Source organism: Mercenaria mercenaria, chromosome 13 (genome assembly GCF_021730395.1).
Source record: "Mercenaria mercenaria strain notata chromosome 13, MADL_Memer_1, whole genome shotgun sequence".
Taxonomy (NCBI): Eukaryota; Metazoa; Mollusca; class Bivalvia; order Venerida; family Veneridae; genus Mercenaria; species Mercenaria mercenaria.
The window spans coordinates 24,931,024-24,955,101 of NC_069373.1; the positions used below are offsets into that span (position 1 = coordinate 24,931,024).

The window sequence follows — 24,078 nt, forward strand, 5'->3', positions numbered from 1 at the left end:
CCACATTATCAGTATATATGTAGTGAAAATTGGCTAAGTTCAACCAAGGACTGTGACCTTGACCTTTGAGCTAGTGAAATGGTTTTGCCCACGACACATTGTCTATCCATGCTTATCGTTTGTGTGAAATTATTCTGAAATCAGACCATGCATGTCAAAGTTAAGGCCCGGACACAAACACCACCCTTTCCTGAACACACAAACGAACAAACACACACACACACGGACAGGGGTAATACTATATGCCCACCCCCCCACCCCCCATTTTATGGCAGGGGCATAAAAAGTAGAGCTATTGCACTCACCCCAGCTTCTGCATCGACATCAGCTTCGCCATTGGTTAAAGTTTTTGATAAAGTCAAATATCTCTGTTACTATCAAATCTATTGACTTGAAACTTCAAAATAGTTATTTACTATCAATGTCTACACCAGGAGAAACAATCTTCATAACTCTGATTGAATTTTGACAGAGTTATGCCCCTTTTTGACTTAGAATTTTTGAAAACATCAAATATCTGTTACTATCAAAGCTATTGTCTTGAAACTGAAAGTAGTTATTTAACCAGGAGAAACAATCCCATAACTCTGATTTGAATTTTGACAGAGTTATGCCACTTTTTAACTTAGAATTTTTTGGTTAAAGTTTTATAAAGTTTTTACTGGCAAAGCTCTAATTCAGTCAAGCACTGAGAAAAGTCGAGCGCGATGTTTTATGGACAGCTTTTGTTATTAAATGGCAGATGCTTATAAAAAATACTAATTTTAGAAGTTTACAAAATTTTATATGTCTATATAAATAGCTTTTTAAATGGATTGAAAGATTTAATAAATACATTATTTCTTGAGTGGTATGAGTACTATGGTAGTCCTACAAGAATGCCAATGCTATGTGCTTTGCAGTCGTATGCCTAAAAGTTTTATCGTTTTGGAAAAAGCAGTGGCTCAGAGAAAAAATACCCAGTGTGATCCCTGCTGTTTATTTTGGAAATGAACAATATTAGAAATCAATGATTAACTTACAAAAGCTTTGTTTGTTAAACATGTATGTCCCCAATGATGGCTTTCACCAGGTATGTAATTTTGTATGCTGTGACCTTGACCTTTGACTAATCGTCCTCAAAAACTATAGGGGTTATCTACTGACTTCTGGCAATCATCCTAGTACGAAGTCTGAAGGCTATATGCCAAGTGTTCTCCAGTAATTGATAGATCCTTCTCACCCCACCCACTTCAACCCCCAGGGTACTTAGATTCGCCCTTGTCCATATATCTGTCCAACTTTGTGTTGTGCATAACTCAAAAAGTATTTGACCTTAAATCAGATCTCATCCATTATGGTTAATCAGCATAAGAATTTGTGCACCTATAGTTTTTTTTAGGATTTAAGTCTTAAATCTTCAGAATATGGCCCATGACTTAGCCAAAATAGGCATAAAAAGGGCCTAAAAGTTTGTATAGCAAGTATCTCAAGTATTTGACCTAGTGAAAATGTAATTAATTACATTCAGTTACATAACTAAATTGGGTAACAACACAGTCAAATTTCTTTATTGAAAAGTACACACACAAGCTTTTTACATAAACACTTTAGTTCTTTATTAAAAAGCATGCACACACACGCATACACACACACACTTTAGTTCTCAAATGTGTGCCTGTGAGAGAATATCACATTTTATTATAAATGGAACAAAAGAAGCTGATAGTCACCTTTCACATTTTGCCACTAATACAAGGAGTACTGGGTACAGAAGATGTTCAGGTATTTCTACGAGGTGTGAATTTCTCATTTAAAACCCTTGACTTACATAGATCTTGTAGGGATCCTCACTTCCCTCTGATAAACATTCATTTATAACTATCTACAACAGGTATACATCTATTTTTGTGGTATAAAAAGCAAAATACTGGATATATCTGTAGCAAACTTTTTCAGTTTCTGATTGCTGGTTTGATCATTTTCTCCAAAAACATTATCATAAAATGACACAATTATATTGGAACAAAGCAGCAGCCTAGGTCACTGGAATAAACACCATATTATCTCAGTATTCTTTTATTATCCCGTCTAACTCTTAGGGATACAGTCTTGACATTTTCTGGACGTCCTCTAGTCATATCTATGACATGGTTCCAAGTATTTAGATAAAACACAGTAGAAATTTTTTTTTATTGTTAACTGCTGCAGGCGACTGCCACCCTGCAAGTTTCCATCAGATTGCAATGAGTAAAACAAGATTTGTGGCACTTAATTGAAATAATTATATATGGGCCGTTCCACGAGAAAACCTGTATTAGTGACATGATATAATTATTGCATAATAAGACTTAGTAGTTTAAAATACTGGAAAATCATTGGTTTTCATATGTTCATGCAGAAACTAGAAACAAGTATCTTGTAATAGTTATCTAAGGCAAATCAAAGTAAACAAAATTAATGTTATTTATGACCTTTCTGGACACAGACAAAAAGTGATCACCAAGTTCCTGTTGTAAGGTCGGTTTGTTAAAATTTATGAACATTGTGCATGTTTGATAAAGGGTATTTATTTTAAAATATATTTGTGATTTGTGTTGTCATAGCAATGGAAATTCCAAGGCACCCATGCACCTTGAAAATACAGAGGTGTACAGATAGAAGGCCCGTGATGAAATCAAAACTACCGTATACAGTTAACTTATTTTTCAGTAACTTAAAGTCACATCTCAAAATGCCTTTGATGACTTACTTAAAAGCATTGTAACTCTTGAAATAGTGACGGTAATTACTTTAAATTCTCAGATTTGAACAGTAAAAGAATGTTCTTCATTAATTTTTTGTTATCTCGATCTTGATTTTTTGTCACTAATGCAGGTTTTCTCACATATATATTACATATGTATCGTTTTATTCCATTTCCTGTCTCTCCTGAGTCATATCTCAGACATGGTTGGAAGGGTTTCAGAAAAACATGGTATAAATGTTATCTGCTATAGGGGAAATGTGGCCCTGCATGTTTCATTCAGACTGAATAAAGATTTATGGCCCTCATTTGCAATTATATACATTTTTAGCTCGTAAAGTTTTGCATGCAAGTACATAATTATGGCTACCATTTAGCTTTGAAACTCATTTCTTCTTTTTCTAGGTCAATTACCAACCTCACTGGGTCAAGTCCCATAATTCTGACCACTGGCACCAGACCAGAAAGAAAATGCCTCTGTACATGTTATACCTTGCCCCTAGGTATTTTATAAGAACCATGGTCATGAAGGGAAAAATATACTAACCCGTTTCAATCGCGCATTTCATACCTAAAACACGCAGTTCGGTAAATGTGTACTATGGAATATTGAGACAATGTGACTGGTGCACGATGGAAGATAAATTATCGCTTGTTCAATATACTAGGTACCCATTCACCGAACTGTGTGTTTTAAGTTGAGAACTTTACGATTGAAATGGGTTAGTATATTTCCCCGTTCCTGACCATGGTTCTTATAGAATACCTAGGGGTAAGATATTAAACATGTACAGAGGGGCCTCCGTGGTCGAGTGGTTAAGGTCGCTGACTTCAAATCACTTGCCCCTCATCGATGTGGGTTCGAACCTCACTCGGGGCGTTGAATTCTTCATGTGAGGAAGCTATCCAGCTGGCTTACAGAAGGTCGGTGGTTCTACCCAGGTGCCCGCTTGTGATGTAATATTGCACGGAGGGGCACCTGGGGTCTTCCTCCACCATCAAAGCTGGAAAGTCGCCATATGACCTGAATTGTTGGAGCGACGTTAAACCCAACTAAATCAAAATAAACATGTGCAGAGGCATTTTCTTTCTGTTCTGGTGCCAGTGATTCTGACATGTATTTTATGCCCCCTTTTGGACTTAGAAAATCCTGGTTAAAGTTTTGCATGCAAGTACATTCAGCTATTACTTAAAGGCTTATTTTTTCTTTTTCTAGATCAATTACCAACCTCACTGGGTCAAGTCCCATAACTCTGACATGTATTTCAGGCAAATTATGCCCCCTTTTGGACTTAGAAAATCCTGGTTAAATTTGTGCATGCAAGTTACTATCTGCAGAACAAATGCAGATATTAAATTGAAACTTCACGTGCCTTTTTTGGGTTAAAGAACTACAGTTGTTTGCATCAAGTCCCATAACTCTGACATGCATTTTGGTCAAATTATGTCCCCTTTTGAACTTAAAACTTCTTGTTAAAGTTTTGCAAGCAAGTTACTATCTCCAAAACTAATGCTGATACTGGATTTAAACTCTATAGATATTTTAACATTTAGGGTATATTTTCCTGCTTCTGGGACAATAATTTGAATAGTTTTGGAAGCCCCGCCCTGCCCCCACTGCTTAGTGTATCCTTAATGGTAACTCTTGAGAGGCCATATTTGCTACCTGATTAACAAGAAATAGTTTTTTTAAGTTTCAAAACTTTGACTTCTATGGTCAAAATTTAAGCCAATAGCTCAAACATTGTTCTTTTATGTTAAAAAAAAAAGAAGAGAGACAATTTTAAGTGTACAGCACAAATATTAGGATTATTTTCCTTGCCAGTATTTTAAAATGACAAGCTCTCATGGCCATATTGAAGATCTAAATCTTGAGGCCCTATATTGCCTTCGGAAATTTCATTTTTCTTTGTGGTTAATCTCCCTCTCCAGTTGTAGTGTAACTCATTTTCAAATTGCCTGATCTGGACCTCTTCAGATAGAGGGTTGGTTCAAAAAATACATGTTCGGAAGCAATGGAATTGCTGAAAAGCCTTCTCAATTCAGAAACCATATACATGTATATTTTTACAAGGTTTTCCAAATGTCACAGTGAAAGTAATTTACTTAAAATTGTTCCCCTTGCAGTTATTCAACACTTAATAACAAGAAGTTGATAAATTTCAATAAAATATAATAACATTAAGGTTAAGATTAAGCATTACATTCTAACATGCACAATTTTTTAATATATATTTAGCTACATTATTCTAATCATCAGTGGTGACGATTATTGCTTTTACTAATTACATTAGACATAAAGCATGCTTACCTCTGAAACAGACAGCTAGTTCCCGCCTTTTTACGGTCTAGCACACTGTACATGGAAAATCCACTGCTATATATAAACCACCTTTTGCTATTTTTACCTGCAGTTACCTGTGCTTTGCATGAGTGAACATAACTACCTGAAACTTGTTCTACCAGTTTTTCACAAGTATTGACTAAATCCTGGGTTATTATTAGATTTGTATTTCAAGCATAACGGTGATCCATACATGTACTAGAAATAGTGTGTCGGCCTCACCCTTGTGTAAATAGGGGACTTTTTTACCCCGTATCAGTGAATATTCAGTGGATCTAGCTCCCTAAAAGGGGTAAAAGGACAATATGGAGCAACAGTATAATCCAGACACAGCTAGAATTTATCACTTTCGATATATGCGTGAATACAGAGCTGTTTGTGTACTGTGGGCAGTGTTGACAATTATTTGGGCAACTTTTAACGTTGTTGTCTTCATTCAGCCTCAGTGGATTGGTGATACTCCTGAAAGCATTGGCTATGGACATCATGGTGTTTACAAATACTGTTACCCGAATAATATAGAATTACGTTACGACTGCAGTGGCAGTTTCACAGATTTCAACACTCTTCTAAATGATGCTTACAAAGCTACAACATTTTTCGTTGGTGTCTCTGCATTACTGATGTTGATATCAGTAGCTGCTTTACTGTTGTTCTTCTGTTTTAAGAAAACTGCAGTCTTCATCCTAGTGGGAATTTTTGAACTATTGACTGGTGAGTGTTGTATATTGAATATATCATCAACAATATGTTTCAGTACAGACTGACTTCATTTTAGTTGATTACATGCATCCTTAAATGAAGTTTAGTAGTGTTTTGATCAGGTCTAGGAAAGTGGAGTATTTACAGATTATCTGTAAATTTACAGATAATCTATAAATTTACATATTTTTCAATCTGTAAATTTACAGATCAAGTGTTTGAAAACTGCTAAAATTATCTTTAGACACAAAATCGCAGCTTGAAATTAATTGATTTACTTATGGTATGTATAAATAAACCAATTAATTCCAAGCTGCGGTTTTGAGGATAAATGTAATTTCATCAGTTTTCACACACACAATCTGTAAATTTACAGACTGAAAAATCTGTAAATTTATAGATTATCTGAAAATACAAATACTCTATCTTAAAAAATGTTCTTTATCTTTAGTGGAATTCTGACCCCACAATGAGCTATAAACAAATAAGGCAGTGGCTAGGGGTCCAGTTAACAGACATCTAGACAACCCCTATGGGACTGTCTAAAGGTCCAGTAATCAATAATGAATACTGACAACAATATTTACAAAGAGACTATATTTTATCTTTAAAAACAGAAGATGATTTTAAAAGTTTGCTACACACCTCTCTTACACAGAAGGACAAGGCATCAACTGAACCTCCTATCAATTTCTAGCCCATGGCATCAACTGAACCTCCTATCAGTTTCTAGCCCGAGGCATCAACTGAACCTCCTATCAATTTCAAGCCCATGGCATCAACTGAACCTCCTATCAGTTTCTAGCCAGAGGCATCAACTGAACCTCCTTATCAATTTCTAGCCAGAGGCATCGGCAGAACCTCCTGTTAGCAGGTCCCAGAAAAGTCACAAATTAGCTATATAGCTAAATCTAGCTATATATAGCTAGAAGTAGCTATAAAACCAATACCAATAATGCAAAGTATGTGAAAACAAGATGCAAAATGGTCATAATTACGTCCAAAAGGTTTATAAGATGAAAGACAATAACACAAATCCATGATCTTTGTAGTCACATTTTCAATACCTGTGGCAGTATTTTGCGATAAATCATCACTGAATTTTTCACTTGTGATAACCATCGTAGTATAAGACAAATTTATAAATGACTAATCGCAGAAATTCGCAACATGTATTGAAACTGAAACTGCATAGATCTCCATTCTTTGTGATTGTCTTCTGTCTCATAAACCATTTGAATGGGATAATGATTATTTTACATTAAATATACACATATGTTAAACAATTGTTACTGGTTTTATAGCTATTTCTAGCTATGTATAGCTAGATTTAGCTATATAGCTAATTTGTGACTTTTCTGGGACCTGGTTAGTTTCTAGCCAAAGGAATCAACTGAAGCTCCTTATCAATTTCTAGCCAGAGGCATTGGCAGAACGACCTATTAGTTTCTAACCAAAGGAATCAACTGAACCTCCTATCAGTTTCTAACCTCGTCTGAATGCATGAGTCCGTCAAACATCCTCGTCCCCATGGTAGTAAAATACCCGTGTCCACCAAGGATCAAACCGAGGACCTCACGATCTGTAGGCGGACACTCTAACCGCATTGCTAAAAGGTTAACCCAACAGCAAGGCTGTTGGAAGTGGCCTATATACCGTACTTACAACTACTACAAGTTAAAACAATAAACATAATGTTTTCTTTAGTATTTAAGACAAAGATTGTGCTCATGAATTGCTGAATTTGTTTTATTGCTCGAGTAAATAAATAATGATGACTACTGGAAATCACTGTTAAAATTTCATATTCAATATAGATATGCCTCCAACCTGAGAGAGAGATAATTATAATTTAAATATTTACAAAAAAAACTTAATAACAATTTTATCACAACTTGTCACAACTTTTACCAACAATTACCTTATACACTAACACATAACTGTACATGTATATTGATTATCTGACCCCTAGCCACTTCAAACAAATAAAGGCACAAGAAGCAAAAAAAGTGTTGTCTTGGTCAGCTATGTGTACACAAATTTCAGATGTACCTGTCAGTTTTCAAAGATATTTTTTATGTGTGTTTCAATGATCAAAAGACATCTGGGTTCATACAGAATAAAAACAAGAGCTCGTAGAACACGAAATGCCCACTTTGATGCATTCACAAAGAACAGAAATTATATGCTCACTGTATGCGTAAACAAAAGATCTACTGTTCTGGTTCAACCTGACCTTGACTTTTAACCTATTGACCTAAAAATCAACATGGGCCATCTGCTGGTCATGATCAACCACCCTATTAAGTTTCGTGATCCTAGGCCCAAGCGTTCTCATGGTATTGTCCGGAAAGGGTTTAACTGTTCCGGGTCAATGTGACCTTTACCTTTGGCCTACAGACCTCAAAGTCTACAGGGGTCATCTACTGGTCATGACCAACCTCCCTATCAAGTTTCCTGATCCTAGGCCCAAGCGTTCTCAAGTTACTGTCTGGAAAAGTTTTAAATGTTCCTGGCCACTGTAACTGTGACCTTTGACCTACTGACCTCAAAATCTATAGTGGTCATCTGCTGGTCATGATAAACCTCTCTACCATTTTTCATGACCCTTGGTCTAAGTGTTCTCAAGTTATCATCCAGAAGCCGTTTAACTGTTCTTGGCCAATGAGACCTTGAACTTTGACCTAATGACCATAAAATCAATAGGGGTCATCTGCTGGTCATGACCAATCTCTCTATCGATTTTCCTGATCCTAGGTCCAAGTGTTCTTGAGTTATCGCCCAGAAACCATTTAACTGTTCCTGATCACTGTGACCATGACCTTTGACCTACTGATCTCAAAATTATTAGGGGTCATCCGCTGGTGATGACCAACCTCCTTATCAACTTTCACGATCCTAGGCCCAAGCAACCTTGAATTATCATCCAGAAACCTTTTAACTGTTCCATGTCACTGTGACCTTGATCTTTGACATACTGATTTCAAAATCAATAGGGGTCATCTGCTGGTCATGACAAACCTCCCTATCAACTTTCATGATCCTAGGTCCAAGTGTTCTTGAGTTATAATCCGGAAACCGTTTAATTGTTCAGGGTCACTGTGGCCTTGACCTTTGACATACTGACCTCAAAATCAATAGGGGTCATCTGCTGGTCATGACCAACCTCCCTATCAACTTACATGATCCTAGACATAAGCGTTCTTGAGTTATCGTCCGGAAACCGTTTAACTGTTCAGGCTCACTGTGACCTTGACCTTTGACATACAGATCTTAAAATCAATATACGCCTGAAGGGTTACATCAGAGGATGAGAGCAAAATTTAAAGAACTTGACTGTTGAAGCCCAAAGGACTGGAACAACAAAGGGAAGAACTTCAAAAACAAGAGCTGTCTCCATAGGATGACATATGCCCCCGATGGCACTTTGAATGAGTAGTTATGGCCGATGTTAGAGTTTAGGACCTTTGACCTACTGAGCTGGGTCTTGCGCGCGACACGTTGTCTTACTGTGTCACACATTCATGCGTAGTTATTTTAAAATCCATGCATGAATGACAAAGATATGGACCGGACATGCCTATCAATGCACTATCATGAAAAATGACCTTTAACGTCTAAGTGTGACCTTGACCTTTGAGCTACGGACCTGGGTCTTGCGCGCGACACGTCGTCTTACTGTGGTACACATTCATGCCAAGTTATTTAAAAATCCATCCATGGTTGACAAAGATATGGACCGGACACGCCCATCAATGCACTATCCTTTAAAGTCTAAGTGTGACCTTGACCTTTGAGCTACGGACCTGGGTCTTGCGTGCGACACGTTGTTTTACTGTGGTACACATTCATGCCAAGTTATTTGAAAATCCATCCATCGATGACAAAGATATGGACCGGACACGCCCATCAATGCACTATCCTTTAATGTCCAAGTGTGACCTTGACCTTTGAGCTACGGACCTGGGTCTTGCACGCGACACGTCGTCTTACTGTGGTACACATTCATGCCAAGTAATTTGAAAATCCATCCATCGATGACAAAGATATGGACCGGACACGAAAATTGCGGACAGACTGACAGACCGACAGACTGACAGATTGACAGACCGTTCAAAAACTATATGCCTCCCTTCGGGGGCATAAAAAAAATCTAAGTCCACAAATTTCTTTACACTAGCACCTGTATTTGCAAATGGAATTTTAATTTTGAGGTTGTTTACAATGTTTTTTTTTAGAAATTATTGTAATTCTTTTATTTTCTAAGACCACAAAAAAATCCTTACCAGGTAGAGATACCTTAAAATACACCCAAAATATGAAAGTAACATCAATGTTGTACCACAGAAAAGTAGCCCTGGTTTTTCCCTACGGTCAATTAAAAATTGTGTGACATGTATATAATATAGGCTATCATAGAAGAAACTTGGCCTGGATGTTCCTTGGGTGGTCCTCTAACAAAGTTGTTCAAATGGTTCTGTAAGTGTGACCTTGATCTTTGATATAGAAACCTGGGGTTTGCGCGTGACACTCCGTCTCACTGAGGTTAACATTTGTGCCAAGTTACAGCAAAATCCCTCCATGCATGAAGAAGAAATGCTCCGGACAAAGTTGTCATTCTTGTATCCTTTGACCTCTAAGTGTGACCTTGACCTTAGATCTAGGGACCTGGTTCTTGCGCATGACACTCCGTCTCATGATGGTGAACAATTGTGCCAAGTTACATCAAAATCCCTCCATGCATGAAGAAATAATGCTCCGGACAGTCATTTTTGAATTTGACCTTTGACCTTTGACCTGTAAGTGTGACCTTGATCTTTGAAATAGAAACCTGGGGTTTGTGCATGACACTCCGTCTCACTGAGGTTAACATTCGTGCCAAATATAAACAAGATTGCTCCATGCATGTCAAAGTTATGGTCCGGACAAACAAATCCGGACGGACGGACGCACATACACCGAACAGCCATTTGGACAACTATGTCTTCGCTTCCGCAAGCGGGCTCGACAAAAACTGACTGTTTTTTTTCAACATCCAACTGTGGTTCTATTATGTACACTTATATAATAATTTAATGAGGACTTTATACATTTGAAGTAAATATTGAAAGATGACCATTGGACATCTGTTCAAATTTATGGAGATCCTGTCAAGTAAGACGTTACATGCCTCAAGTTTTAAATGCATGATCTTTATCATAGGATTCAGTATCAAAGTGATCAAAGCAGTCAAATGATCTTTTTGGCCAAATCTTGGGGACAATGCATCCTAGTAATTGTGCAATGAGAAGAAATTACCTCCCTTGCCATGACTTGTGCAATCATGGAAGAAAATGCTTGAAAAGTTGCATGAATCCGGTATTATAATGAATTTTCTTCAAAATAACAATAATTAAACAAGTGTTTACAGCCTTTCAGGAGAAATTTTTCAAAACTAAATTCTTTTGATAATGTATTTTTTTTTTAGACAAAACCCATTATAAACATCAATCTTGACCTTTTTTCTATACATAGGTAAGTGAACACATTAGCACTCGAAATCCTTGCATTTTCTCCTAGAACAGTCTAATACTGGGGGTTTTGAGGTCAGACTTATGTGCAATTTCCAGAATTATTTCTGTTTGAATGATACAGATAAGTTTTAAATTTACAGAATTTTGGATCTATAAATTTACAAATAACATGATTGTAAGAAAACTGATGAAATCTGTATCTGTATGTAACGTGATAGATAACACTATGGGTAGGTGTCAGCACATAGTAACAGCTCTTGAAGCAAGTCTTATATGCTTCGACTGTGTGGGGGCTGATGGTGTTTTTTAGCTTAACTATTTGAAGAAAAAATAGAGCTATTGGATTCAACCATGCGTTGGAGTCCCTATTTGGTTAAGTTTTTGTTTGTAAGCTGGTATCTCAGAAACCACTTGTGGGAAAGGATTTTCAGGGGGACTGTACTGTATAATTATGTCATTGATTTACTCCTGTCTGTGTGTGTGTGTGTGTGTGTGTGTGTCTGTCACAAATCTCGTCCAAACTCATCTCATCCGATCTTCACCAAACTTGAATAAAATGCGCTTTTCTCAAAAGCAGCTCTAGTGCTAACATAATTTTGCAATTTTCGGTGAAATTCCTTTTTCTCGAAAGTATGCTACCAAAAACAATGCAATAGCTTAACGTCTTTCTATTTTCAGCGATATTTATGTTCCTTGCCTGTGTGATATACCCGAGTGGTTGGGAAAATGCAGAATTACAGAAAATTTGCGGCGAGAGCTCAGGAAGGTACCGCATGGGTGACTGCAACATACGTTGGGCATATATCTTGGCCATCCTTGGCATTTTCGATGCTGCAATCCTTGCAGTACTAGCCTTCTTCCTGGCTTCAAAACGAGCAAAGATTGAAATGTACACTTCCTCTGGTGCTGTAACAAAGTGTAAGTATTCTGAGATTAATCTGATTATCAAAAATTAACTGGAAGAAAATTAGACAAATGTTAGCATTTTTCATCCATTTCTCTGATTACATCTTTAGTTCAACTATTCAAAGAATATGTAGAGCTGTTGGATTCTTCAGTATGTCGGCACTTGTGTCTGCATCCATGTCAGCATCCCGATTTGAGTCTGTATGTAAGCTGGTATCTCAGTAACCACAAGTTGGAATGTATTGAAACTTCACAAATATGTCCACTTTGATGAGCAGACAGGTTCCATAACTCTGCTTTGCAGTTTAACAAAATTGTACCCCTTTTTTGACATTTATATACATTCAATTAACAACTTCAAGGGAGATATTATCTCAGTAAATACACATCACAACTAAACAAAACTTTGCACACTAAAAGTTTCCTTCTCCATGGTAAATCAGATTGAAAGACATGGGTTTCATAACTCTTGCTATCATTTTGATGAAATAAAGCCTCATTTTGTACTTTGCCATCAACAAAAGTTTGTTTGCGATTATCAGCGTGTTAGTTTTTGAGTGACTACATCATTATAATGTCAATAATTCTTTACTCTTGTCTTCGGGTCCCTGTTTATTAGCTTGACTATTCAAAGAATAGGTAGAGCTATTGGACTCACCAATGCATCAGCGTTTACGTCTGCATCCCGATTTGGTTATGTTTTGTATGTAAGCTGGTATCTCATTAACCACTTGTGGGAATGGATTGAAACTTCACACACTTATCTACTGTGACTGACTTACATGGCAGAGGTTCCATAACTCTATTTTGCTTTTTTAGCTCACCTGAATGGTGAGCTATTGTGATCACGCTGTGTCCGGCATCCGTTCGTCCGTCCGTCAAGTCGTCAACAGTTGTGTTTAAATGACATCTCCTCCAGAACCACAGAATGGATTTTGATGAAACTTGGCCTGGATGTTCCTTGGGTGGTCCTCTACCAAAGTTGTTCAAATGGTTCTGCTTGGTTGCATATTGGGGCCACCAGAGCTATAAATAGAAAAATCTTCAAACAACATCTCCTCCTAAACCACTGGTCAGATTTTGAAGTACATAATTTCACACAAATGGTCCTTATGTCACCCTCTACCAAGATTGTTCAAATTTTACCGCTTTGTCAAAAAACATGGCCACCAGGGGATGTGGTCACTTTTCCCTATATGTATATAGTGGAAACTTTAAAAATCTTCTCCTGTGAAACTGCTTGCCCGATTTTAAAATGATTTTACACAAACGGTCCTTGTGTGATTCTCTACCAAGATTATTCATATTATTCCGATTCATCAAAAAACATGGCTGCCAGGAGGCGTGGTCACTTTTGACTATATGTATATGGTGGAAATTTAAAAAATCTTCTTTTGTGAAACTGCTGCCTTGATTTTAAAATAATTTTACACAAATGGTCCTTCTGTGACCCTCTGATTAGATTTGTCAAAAAACATGGCCGCCAGAGAGCGTGGTTACTTTTCCCTATATGTATATAGTGGAAACTTTAAAAATTGTGTGACATGTATATAATATAGGCTAACATAGAAGAAACCTAACTCTGTACTTGTACCATTACATTATACAAATGCACTTGAAGCCTTGTACAAGTGATAGTGTATTCGCTTAGAGCCTTATTTTGGGTCCCGTGCGATTGGAAAAAAGATTAATGGCGACATATACCAATCTGTTCCTTAATGTCTGAAGTTCAATATAAGCCATGTCGCCAGTGTGATTTCTGCGACTGGTCCTAGTTATGACGTCATCAAGATGGCGGCCATTTATTTTTTATTAAATATAACATCATCTTCAAATGACTAATAGAGCTGTTTGTTTTTGTTGCTGAATGTGCAGTTTTTTTGTAGTTTACATCGTACACATACATAATTATTAGCACTATGTTATTTTAAATAAAAGGAATGTCATTTATACAGTATTAAAGATATATTATGTCCAAATTTCATATTTGAATATATGAACAATAATTGCATATCACTTATGGAATTATAAAATAATCATGTTTAAGAGTACGAAAGGTAGTATGTTAGGTTTAAATACTACATGCTAATTAATGTGTAAGTATACAAACATAGTATGAATATATTACGCTACTAAAACTCTGGATGTTTGTTTGAAACAAATGTTGTTACTTTGACTTTGACAAAATAAAGTTGATTGCAGTGTAGTTAGTTTATATATATAGCCAACTTGAAGGTAAATATGTTTAATGGGGATTTACTAGATTTAGATCAATATGCAATGATGAAATATTTATTTCAAAGGTGAGCATAGTACATCTTTAAAGGGACGTAAAATAAAGGAAAAACTTTGTTGAAGTAAATTCTATGCTGCATCGTAATTAAATGTAAATCAGAAATAGAAACCTGTTGATAAATATCTAATAGTAATAATCTTACATAACTGAAAAAAAATAATGATAGCTTAGACAAACTTTTACATCTGACAAAAACTTTGCTGAAAAATTTAAAATATGTTGGTACTTTGTTCAAGGTAGCATCTTTATCAGATAAAATTCTTAATGTAGGTATGTATCATCTCTTTCAGACAAAATTTTTCATATACGTTCTTGGCCACTACTGTCCATGAACAGGCTCAATCAAACCAAGCCTGCAACATTTTCGTTTTTGTAGTGTTGAGAGACATGTGGAGTTTCCACTTTTTCTATTTCATAGTAGCAGCTGTATCAAACAAGAGGGTCATTGACCCTAAAGCACTCACCTGTGTACAAGGCTTCAGGTGTGTTTGTATAAGTACAGAGTTAAGTTTCTTCTATGTTAGCCTATATTGTATACCGTAGATACCCGTGTATAATGCGCACCCGTGTATAATGCCGACCTTAGTCCAAAATCCTGGGGAAAAAAAAAAAAAATTTTTTTTTGGTCAATTTTGAGGTGGATGGAAAACGAAAGTAGAGTTTACATCGACACCGGTAATAAATTTTATCTCCACGGTGGAGAGCAGCATCGGTCTCACGGTACTATCGATTTTTGTTTTCTCGAAAATAAAACCAGTAAAATATTGTTATATTTGTTGTTTTACCTTTTTTAATTCACTATTTTGAATAAATAAATAGCAGCTGATTCAATATTTCGGAATGGTATCTTTCAAAATGACATGAGCTTCTCAATTTAAACTGATAACAAAAGGTGTGATAGTCTTTTTGTCACGATCATAAAGCCAGTAATTACCGGCAATCAACGTGTAACCTCGTGTCAATTATGTTGTTCACAGTTTGATCTCGGTTAAAGATAATTCTCGATCTTTAATTAGTAACATAATGTTTGTGATTTATAAACATTTCTTTCGTCAAAACAATTCGATCTTTTACGGAACGTAACGGCAATCTTAGATTTTAGCGGAGACAGTAAGCGCGGGGAGTAGTTTCCCTTTACTAAAATGGCGAACATCGGTAACAAACTTGTTTTGAAGTTGGAAAATTGTCTATACCTGTGTATTATGCACACCCACGATTCGGGGGTGGTCCCGGGGGTCAAAAAACTGCGCATTATACATGGGTATCTACGGTACATGTCACACACACTTGAACCTAGGTCAATAATTTGAACAATTATGGTAGACATTAAAAAAATCTGATATTACACGCCAAGTATCAAGGCTCTAGCTTATATTGATTCGGAGAATAGTGACCATGCCCCATGGCAGCCATGTTTTTTCACGAATCGGAATAATTTGAACAATCTTGGTAGAGGGTCACACAAGAACCATCTGTGCAAAATTATTTTAAAATCGGGCCAGCAGTTTCACACAAAAAAGATTTTTAAATTTTCCACCATATACATATAGTCAAAAGTGACCACGCCCTCTGGCAGCCATATTTTTTGACAAATCAAAATAATTTGAACAATCTTGGTAGCGGGTCACACAAGGACCATTTGTGTAAAATTATTCTAAAATCGGGCCTGCAGTTTCACACAAGAAGATCTTTAAAGTTTCCACTATATACATATAGGGAAAAGTGACCATGCCCTCTGGCGGCCATGTTTTTTGATGAATAAAATAATTTGAACAATCTTGGTAGAGGGTCACACAAGGACCATTTGTTAAAAATTATTCTAAAATCGGGCCAGCACTTTCACACAAGAAGATTTTTAAAGTTTCCACTATATAAATGTAAGGAAAAGTGACCACGCCCTCTCGCCGCCATGTTTTTTGACAAATCGGTATAATTTGAACAATCTTGGTAGAGGGTGACATAAGGACCATTTGTGTGAATTTATTTCAAAATCGCAAAATTTTTAGCTCTGGCAGCCCCTATATGCAACCAAGCGGAACCGTTTGAACAACTTTGGTAGAGGACCACCCAAGGAACATCGTGGCCAAGTTTCATCAAAATCCATTCAGTGGTTTTGGAGATGTCGTTTAAACACAAATGTTGACGAGAGACGACTTGACGCACAGATGACGGACACAACGTGATCGCAATACCTCAACATGAGCACTTTGTGCTCAATTGAGCTAATAAAAGTCTTAATATAGGTACTTTACTTCGCAGAAATAAAAGTCTAAACATGGGTACTTTGCAAACAAGAGGGCCCTAAGGCCCTGTATCGCTAACCTGACCTATTGACCTAAATATCAGATCATCAAGATTAACATTAATGTGGCCTCTAGAGTGTTAACTAGCTTTTCCTTTGATTTGACCTAGTGACCTAGTTTTTGACCCCACATGACCCAGATTCCAACTTGACCTTAAGATCATAAAGATCAATATTCTGACCAAGTTTCATGAAGATACAATCAAAATGTGGCCTTTAGATTGTTAACAAGCTTTACTTTTGTTTTGACCTGGTGACCTAGTTCTTGACCCCACTTGTCCCAGATTAGAACTTGACCTTTAGGTCATTAAGATTTACATTCTGACCAAGTTTCATTATGATACAGTCATAAATGTGGCCTCTAGAGAGTTAACTAGCTTTTCCTTTGATTTGACCTGGTGACCTAGTTTTGACCCCACATGATCCAGACTCAAACTTGACCTAAAGATCAACAAGGTTAACATTCTGACCAAGACTGAAGATACAGTCATAAATGTGACCTCTAGAGTGTCAGAAATGTAGTCTCTGGAGTGTTAACAAGTTTTTCCTTTGATTTTTTTGACCTGGTGACCTAGTTTTTGACCCCACTTGACCCAGATTTGATCTTAACCTAAAGATCGTCAAGATTAACATTCTGACTAGTTTCATAGAGATATTGCCATAAATGTGGCCTCTAGAGTGTTAACAAGCTTTTCTTTTGATTTGACCTGGTGACCTAGTTTTTGACCCCAGCTGACCCAGATTTGATCTTGGCCTATAGATCATCAAGATTAACATTCTGACAAAGTTTCATTAAGATACGGCCATAAATGTGGCCTCTAGAATGTTAAGTAGCTTTTCCTTAGATTTGACCTGGTGACCTAGTTTTTGACCCCACCTGACCCAGAGTTGACCTCGACCTAAAGATCATTAAGATTAACATACTGAAAAAGTTTCATTAATATATGGTCATAAATGTGGCCTTTAGGGTGTTAACTAGCTTTTTCTTAGATTTGACCTGGTTACCTTTTTTTTGACCCTACATGACCCAGGTTCAAACTTAAAGGTCCAATACTAAGGAAAGTGAACATTTTACTTTCTTTTAAAAAGCACAGAAACTATTTCATTTTATTGGAAAATGAAAGTTGGTATGTAGAAATTCGAAATAAATCGCAGAATATGTACAATTATTTTTCTATGAAGTATGAAGAAAGTTAAAAAGATCTGGGGGGTCATTCTGTCGATTCATTGAAATTTCAACATAATACACATACATTTCTTTGAGTTCCAAAGACCTTCTGTAAATTTTGACCTGCCAATCTTCATTATTTAGTGTCTTGCAGAAGTCTATGCACTGGCTATGAAAAAAATTGCCAACTTACTTTCCCTTAGTAATGGACCTTTAAGGGTGTAACAATATATCGCAATTCACTGTATCGCGATACCTTAGTCTGGCGATACGCATATTATATCACAGACCTGTTTCACAATACAGTGAAAAGTAAAAACATTGAATGAAAACTTTCATAAAATCAGTTATAAAGATAGTAACTAAACAAATGTATCATTTATAACAGTTTCTTTAACTTTAAAACAAAATTTCAAGTACTTTCCAAGTGTAGGAACTTTGTTTTTTCTTTTTCATTTTGTCACACAAATGCTCAATGTGTATCGCAATACGTACCGTATCATTGCATTTGTATCATGATATGTATTGTATCGTGAGACTAGCGTATCGTTACACCTCTATTCAAACTGGACCTAAAAATCATTAAGAATAACTTTCTGACCAAGTTTCATGAAGATACAGTCATAAATGTGGCCTCTACGGTGTTAACAAGCTTTTCCTTTGATTTGACCTGGTGACCTAGTCTTTGAACCCAGATGACCCAATATCGAACTCTTCCAAGATTTTATTGAGGGTAACATTCTGATCAAGTTTCATTAAGATTGGGCCAAAATTGTGACCTCTAGGATGTCAACAAGCTTTTCCTTTGATCTGACTTGGTGACCTTGATTTGAACCCAGATGACCCAATATCGAACTCTTCCAAGATTTTATTGAGGGTAACATTCTGATCAAGTTTCATTAAGATTGGGCCAAAATTGTGACCTCTAGGATGTCAACAAGCTTTTCCTTTGATCTGACTTGGTGACCTAGTTTTTGACCCCAGATGACCCAATATTGAACTCGTCCAAGATTTTATTGAGGGTAACATTCTGACCAAGTTTCATTAAGATTGGGCCAAAATTGTGACCTCTAGGATGTCAACAAGCTTTTCCTTTGATCTGACTTGGTGACCTAGTTTTTGACTCCAGATGACCCAATATTGAACTCGTCCAAGATTTTATTGAGGGTAACATTCTGACCAAGTTTCATTAAGATTGGGCCAAAATTGTGACCTCTAGAGTGTTAACAGTCAAATTGTTGACGAAGGACGGACGACGACGGACACTGGGCAATCACAAAAGCTCACCTTGAGAACTTTGTGCTCAGGTGAGCTAAAATGGAGGTACTTTGCTTAAAGGTAGCATCTGCATCAGATAAAAATCTTGATATTAGTACATTGCTTCAAGGTAGCATCTGTATCAGATAAAAATCTTGCTATTGGTACATTGCGTAACAGTAGCATCTGTATCAGATAAAAATCTTGATTTTGGTACTTTGCCTAAAGGTAGCACCGCATCAGATAAAAATCTTCTATTGGTACATTGCTTAACAGTAGCATCTGTATCAGATAAAAATCTTGATATTGGTACTTTGCCTAAAGGTAGCACCGCATCAGATAAAAATCTTCTTTTGGTACATTGCTTAACAGATAAAAATCTTATCACCACATCAGATGAAAATCTTTATATTGGTTCTTTGCTTCAAGGTAGCATCTGTATCAGATAAAGATGTAAGTTGTCAACAAACAGCAGGAAATTTTGTTTGGAAATAAGATTACAATTGTTTATTGTTTCATTGAGAGCTGATGCAAATATAACCAACTAAATTGAGACAAAAAGATTATCATTTACATATAAGATTGCTTTAATGTTTATCATTTCAGCTGAACTGAATGGCTTTGGTGCAGAAACCATGTCTAAGAGGTCGATGCCGATCCAGCCTGCTGTTGTGGCAGTACCATCAGTCCAGCACGAAGCACGAGAGAGTTACTCTGATTACTCCCAAGTTCTGAAACGACCTGGTTCCAACTTCAACCTTTAACAACTTACAAAATACCAAACATAACTTTTTGAAACTTTTAAACTTTAAAGGACATATACGGCCCTTTAATTGAAATAGTTTCCCTTTATTAGTTCAGTGTAGATATGTTAATGGACAGTCCTATGTTTACTTTGTAACCTCTTCACCTTGCTAAAGCTGGCTACTGCTGGCATTAAATTTCTTGGAAACCTGTACATGTTGTTTGTGATAGCTTCAACAAACTGGTTAATTCTTATATTCTTGCTAGATGTCCACTAAATAATATTTGACTGATCAGTTACAGTTGAGATGTCTCTATACTTGCTTGTAATATATTTTGTAACATTGTAACTTGTAGTATTTTGGTAACAACACAACAACATTCTTGCAACATTTCAACAGATAATACAATGAGGTAACTAACCCAAGAACTACCATAAAAATGAAAATCGTTCATACAAAATTTGTTACCTTTATTTAAAATTTTATAATCATATCTTATGTTTATGATTCAAGTTAAAATATACAGACTCTGAAAAAAAAACAAACAAACAAACAAACAAAAAACTATTTATGAATGCCTTGTCTATATTAAATCACTCGCAAACAAGTTTATTTAAAATGTAAAGTATACTGCTTGAATCCTGCCTTCATTGTCATCTTGCTTATTACATTATGGTGTGATTGTTCTAGTGCTGCCTGTAGCCACAGATAGCACACTTTGAAATATCATAGGTCAGTAGCATGGTACTAAAATAGGTTAATTCAACAAACAAAGAACATGAAAACGACATAATTCTGGCATTGTACGATTTTTTTCCTATTCTGCTGCTAAATTTTAAGAAATGCTTGTAACATTCCATTTATGTTGAATGATTTTTTTACTCTGTAAATAGCCATCATAAAAGTTGTATTGGCATTATAGTATATACATGCTTTTGTATATAGTCAACCATTTGTATAAAAAAAAATTACAGGCCATTCTCATGCTTTGAACCATAATACTTGAATGATCTGATAAAAATATTCTTCCATCTGTCAAAACATCTTGGGTTATTTTCAAACAAGGACAGGAAAATTTTTGATACATTATACACATCTGAAGTACTAGTTTCTGGTTTGTTATTCAAACAGATTTTTGTTGGAATTCTTAGAACAATTTTAAGGTCGATGAAATAAAAAGGTTTGAAAATACAACTTCTTTTCCTGTTAGATTCTGTTGTAGGACTGAGGAATCCATTTCCTCAAAATTTCTTTACTAATTTAGACATCTGCAGAAAAAAAGCATTTAGCTTTTTTTATGTGTTAACAAATATATTTTTAAAGAAAATTTTGATGGCAATTTTTTGCATTATTTAGATGGTATTTTTTTATTTAAATTTTTCTTTTATAGCTGCTTTCTGAACATGTATATCATAATATTACATCAAAAATGGATATTTCTTTTCAATTTTTGTAAATTTGTCTTTCATAATAAAACACTATTTAGGCCTTTTATTGTGTTGTTTTGTAGGATACTGCTCCAACATGCTTCCTACGTGTAGGATATCAACAGGTACTAACTGGTTCCCAGCAACTATGTATGTCCCTACAACTTCACCACACGTATCTCCCTTAACTCTCTTTTCGTACGCCCAAAGGGACGTATTATGTTATACCCCCGGTGTCCGTCCGTCTGTTAGCAATTCCGTGTCCGCTCTGTAACTTTTGAACCCCTTGAAGGATTTCGAACAAATTTGGCACAAATGTTCAACACGTCGAGACGATGTGCATAGCGCATGTTTCGGATGGCTGGCTTCAAGGTCTAAGGTCACACTTAGGGGTCAAATGGCTTTGTTTCTTGTCAGCTCTGTAACTCTTGAACTGCTTGAAGGATTTTAAAGAAACTTGGCACATATGTTCACCACATCCAGATGGCGTGCAGAGTGCGTGTTTCGGATGGCTGACTTCAAGGTCAAGGTCACAGGGGTCAAAGGTCATATGGCTTTGTTTCGTGTCCGCTCTGTAACTCTTGAACTGCTTGAAGGATTTTAAAGAAACTCGGCACAAATGTTCACCACATTGAGGCGACATGCACAGCGCATCAAGGTCAAGGTCACACTTAGCGGTCAAAGATTATATGACTTCGTGTTTATATTGCTTCGCATTGCAGTTCTTTTGTTTTTATTTGGCAGATCGCTTTTTGTTCGCTTACAATTATAATTCTTTTTTTTTAGTTACTTCCCTTTTATGTTACTATAAATAGCATAAAAAAGTAACTTTTTTATTATTGGCCATAGGGAAAAGCCAAGACCACTTTTCTGTGGTACAACATGGATGGTACCTCTGATTTTTAGGTGTATTTTTACATATCTGTACCTGGTAAGGATTTTTTTGTGGACTTAGAGAATATGTTTTGGAATTTCTTCCCTTTGTTGTTCCTGTCCTTTGGGTTTCAACAGTCAAGTTCTTCAGGGTTCAAATTTAGACAAGCATACACGCTAAATGCTTGTGGAATTTTAAAATAGCTAGTGGGTTTGAAATGTACTAGCTAATTTCAGCTAGTCAATAATATAACAAGCAAATGTCTAATTGTTTTAAAGGTACACATTTTTCTTCATGAAAGGAATGTAATCATTTATGTTTATGATATTTTATTGTTCAACAAAAATGGCACAAGCTATTTTAAGCTAATAGAAACTATTTTTGTTTGTGACTGGCTACTAACAGAGATCAATCATTAAGTTTTGGCCAGTAAATATTAATAGACTAATTAAATATTATTGTACCCCCAGACAACAAAGTTGTAAGGGGGGGTATACTGGTTTCAGGTTGTCTGTCCGTAGACACAATTTTGTGCACACCATCTCTCCTTATCCCCTTGACAGAATTAAATGAAACTTCACACAAGTGATCAGTACCAACAGTAGTTGTGCATGGGGCATGTTAGGTTCTTTTAGAAAAAAAAATTGCAGAGTTATGGGACTTTGTTTTTTTGTTACTATACTATATACATAGACACAATCTTGTGCACACCATCTCTCCTCATCCCCTTGACACAATTTAATGAAACTTCACACAAGTGATCAGTAACAACAGTAGTTGTGCATGGGGCATGTTAGGTTCTTTCAGCAACAAAAATTGCAGAGTTATGGGACTTTGTTTCTTGTTAACATACTATGTACATACAGTCTGCATATGCAATCTTGTGCGAGCCTAATCTACCAAACCCTTACACACAATTCAATGAAACTTCACACAAGTGATCAGTACCAACCCTAGTTGTGCATGATGCATGTTACATTCTTTTAGATAAATATTCTGCATAGTTATGGGACTTTGTATGTATACAGTATAGTAACAAACAACAGTCTATATACATACAGTCCACATAATTATGCAATCTTGTGTGCATCAAATTGCAATGTACTGTGTCAGTGCAGGTGGGGGGGGGGGGGGGGGGGGGGGGGGGGTACATTCATCACCTTTAGTGATAGCTCTAGTTAACTTTAGCTGGTAGCTTTTCATATTAGCTAGTGATCAAAAAGGGCACTAGCTAATTTCAGCTAGTACAAACAATTGTTAAATTTGACCCCTGTTCTTGCCCCCTTCCTCTAAAATAACCCTTCAGGCGTATATTGCCCCGCTTGGCGGAGCTCTTGTTTTAGCTCTGGTGGCCCCTAAAATGGGCAAAGGTGAACCACTTGAACAAACTTGATAGAGGTCTATGCCAGAACGCTACAAATCAAGTTTGGGGTAACAACGGACGATAAATGGCGGACGCCGGACAACCCACCTATACTAACAGCTCACCTTGAACGAAGTTCAGGTTAGATTAAAACATGCAGATATTTAAATCCATGTATATTTGATATAGTAATAGGAGCTGGTGATGTCCTTTCCCAGCCTTTTTCAGTGGAATTTCTGTAAATGAACAACTGGTATCCCCCACTGAACGGGATAAAGGTTTCACCATTGAAGAAATACTCTCTCCAACGAAAGCACTTAATAAATGCAATTAAAAGTTACTCTTTCTAAATTATTGATTGAAAACCATTTTTCTATATTTGATAATGACCTTGACCAAAGCTACCTAAAATGAAACAAACAAAACAAGAGGGCCATGAAGGCCCTGTATCGCTC

General features: G+C 36.3%; 2 protein-coding genes across 5 annotated transcripts in view; one reads left to right on the forward strand and one right to left on the reverse strand.

Annotated features, from left to right (window-relative positions):
- The window catches only part of LOC123529322 (LHFPL tetraspan subfamily member 3 protein-like), a 42,697-nt gene extending 21,246 nt beyond the window's left edge, over nt 1-21,451 (forward strand). The window contains exons 1-3 of one of the 2 annotated variants that reach the window (XM_045309611.2): nt 5,245-5,783; nt 11,963-12,202; nt 19,820-21,451. In XM_045309611.2, the coding sequence (XP_045165546.1) occupies nt 5,375-5,783; nt 11,963-12,202; nt 19,820-19,977 (807 nt within the window). In that variant the 5' untranslated portion in view covers nt 5,245-5,374 and the 3' untranslated portion in view covers nt 19,978-21,451. Of the gene's footprint in view, nt 1-5,244; nt 5,784-11,962; nt 12,203-19,819 lie in introns of those variants that run through there. The other variant, XM_045309610.2, reaches the window with a different exon arrangement.
- LOC123529321 (origin recognition complex subunit 5-like) overlaps nt 1-24,078 on the reverse strand; it is a 331,040-nt gene that overhangs the window by 291,858 nt on the left and 15,104 nt on the right. For 2 of the 3 annotated variants that reach the window (XM_045309606.2, XM_053521347.1), the window contains exon 1: nt 5,037-5,132. The exons of the other annotated variant lie outside the window; for it this stretch is intronic. The gene's annotated coding sequence lies outside the window, so the exon portion shown is untranslated. Of the gene's footprint in view, nt 1-5,036; nt 5,133-24,078 lie in introns of those variants that run through there. 3 annotated transcript variants of the gene reach the window in all.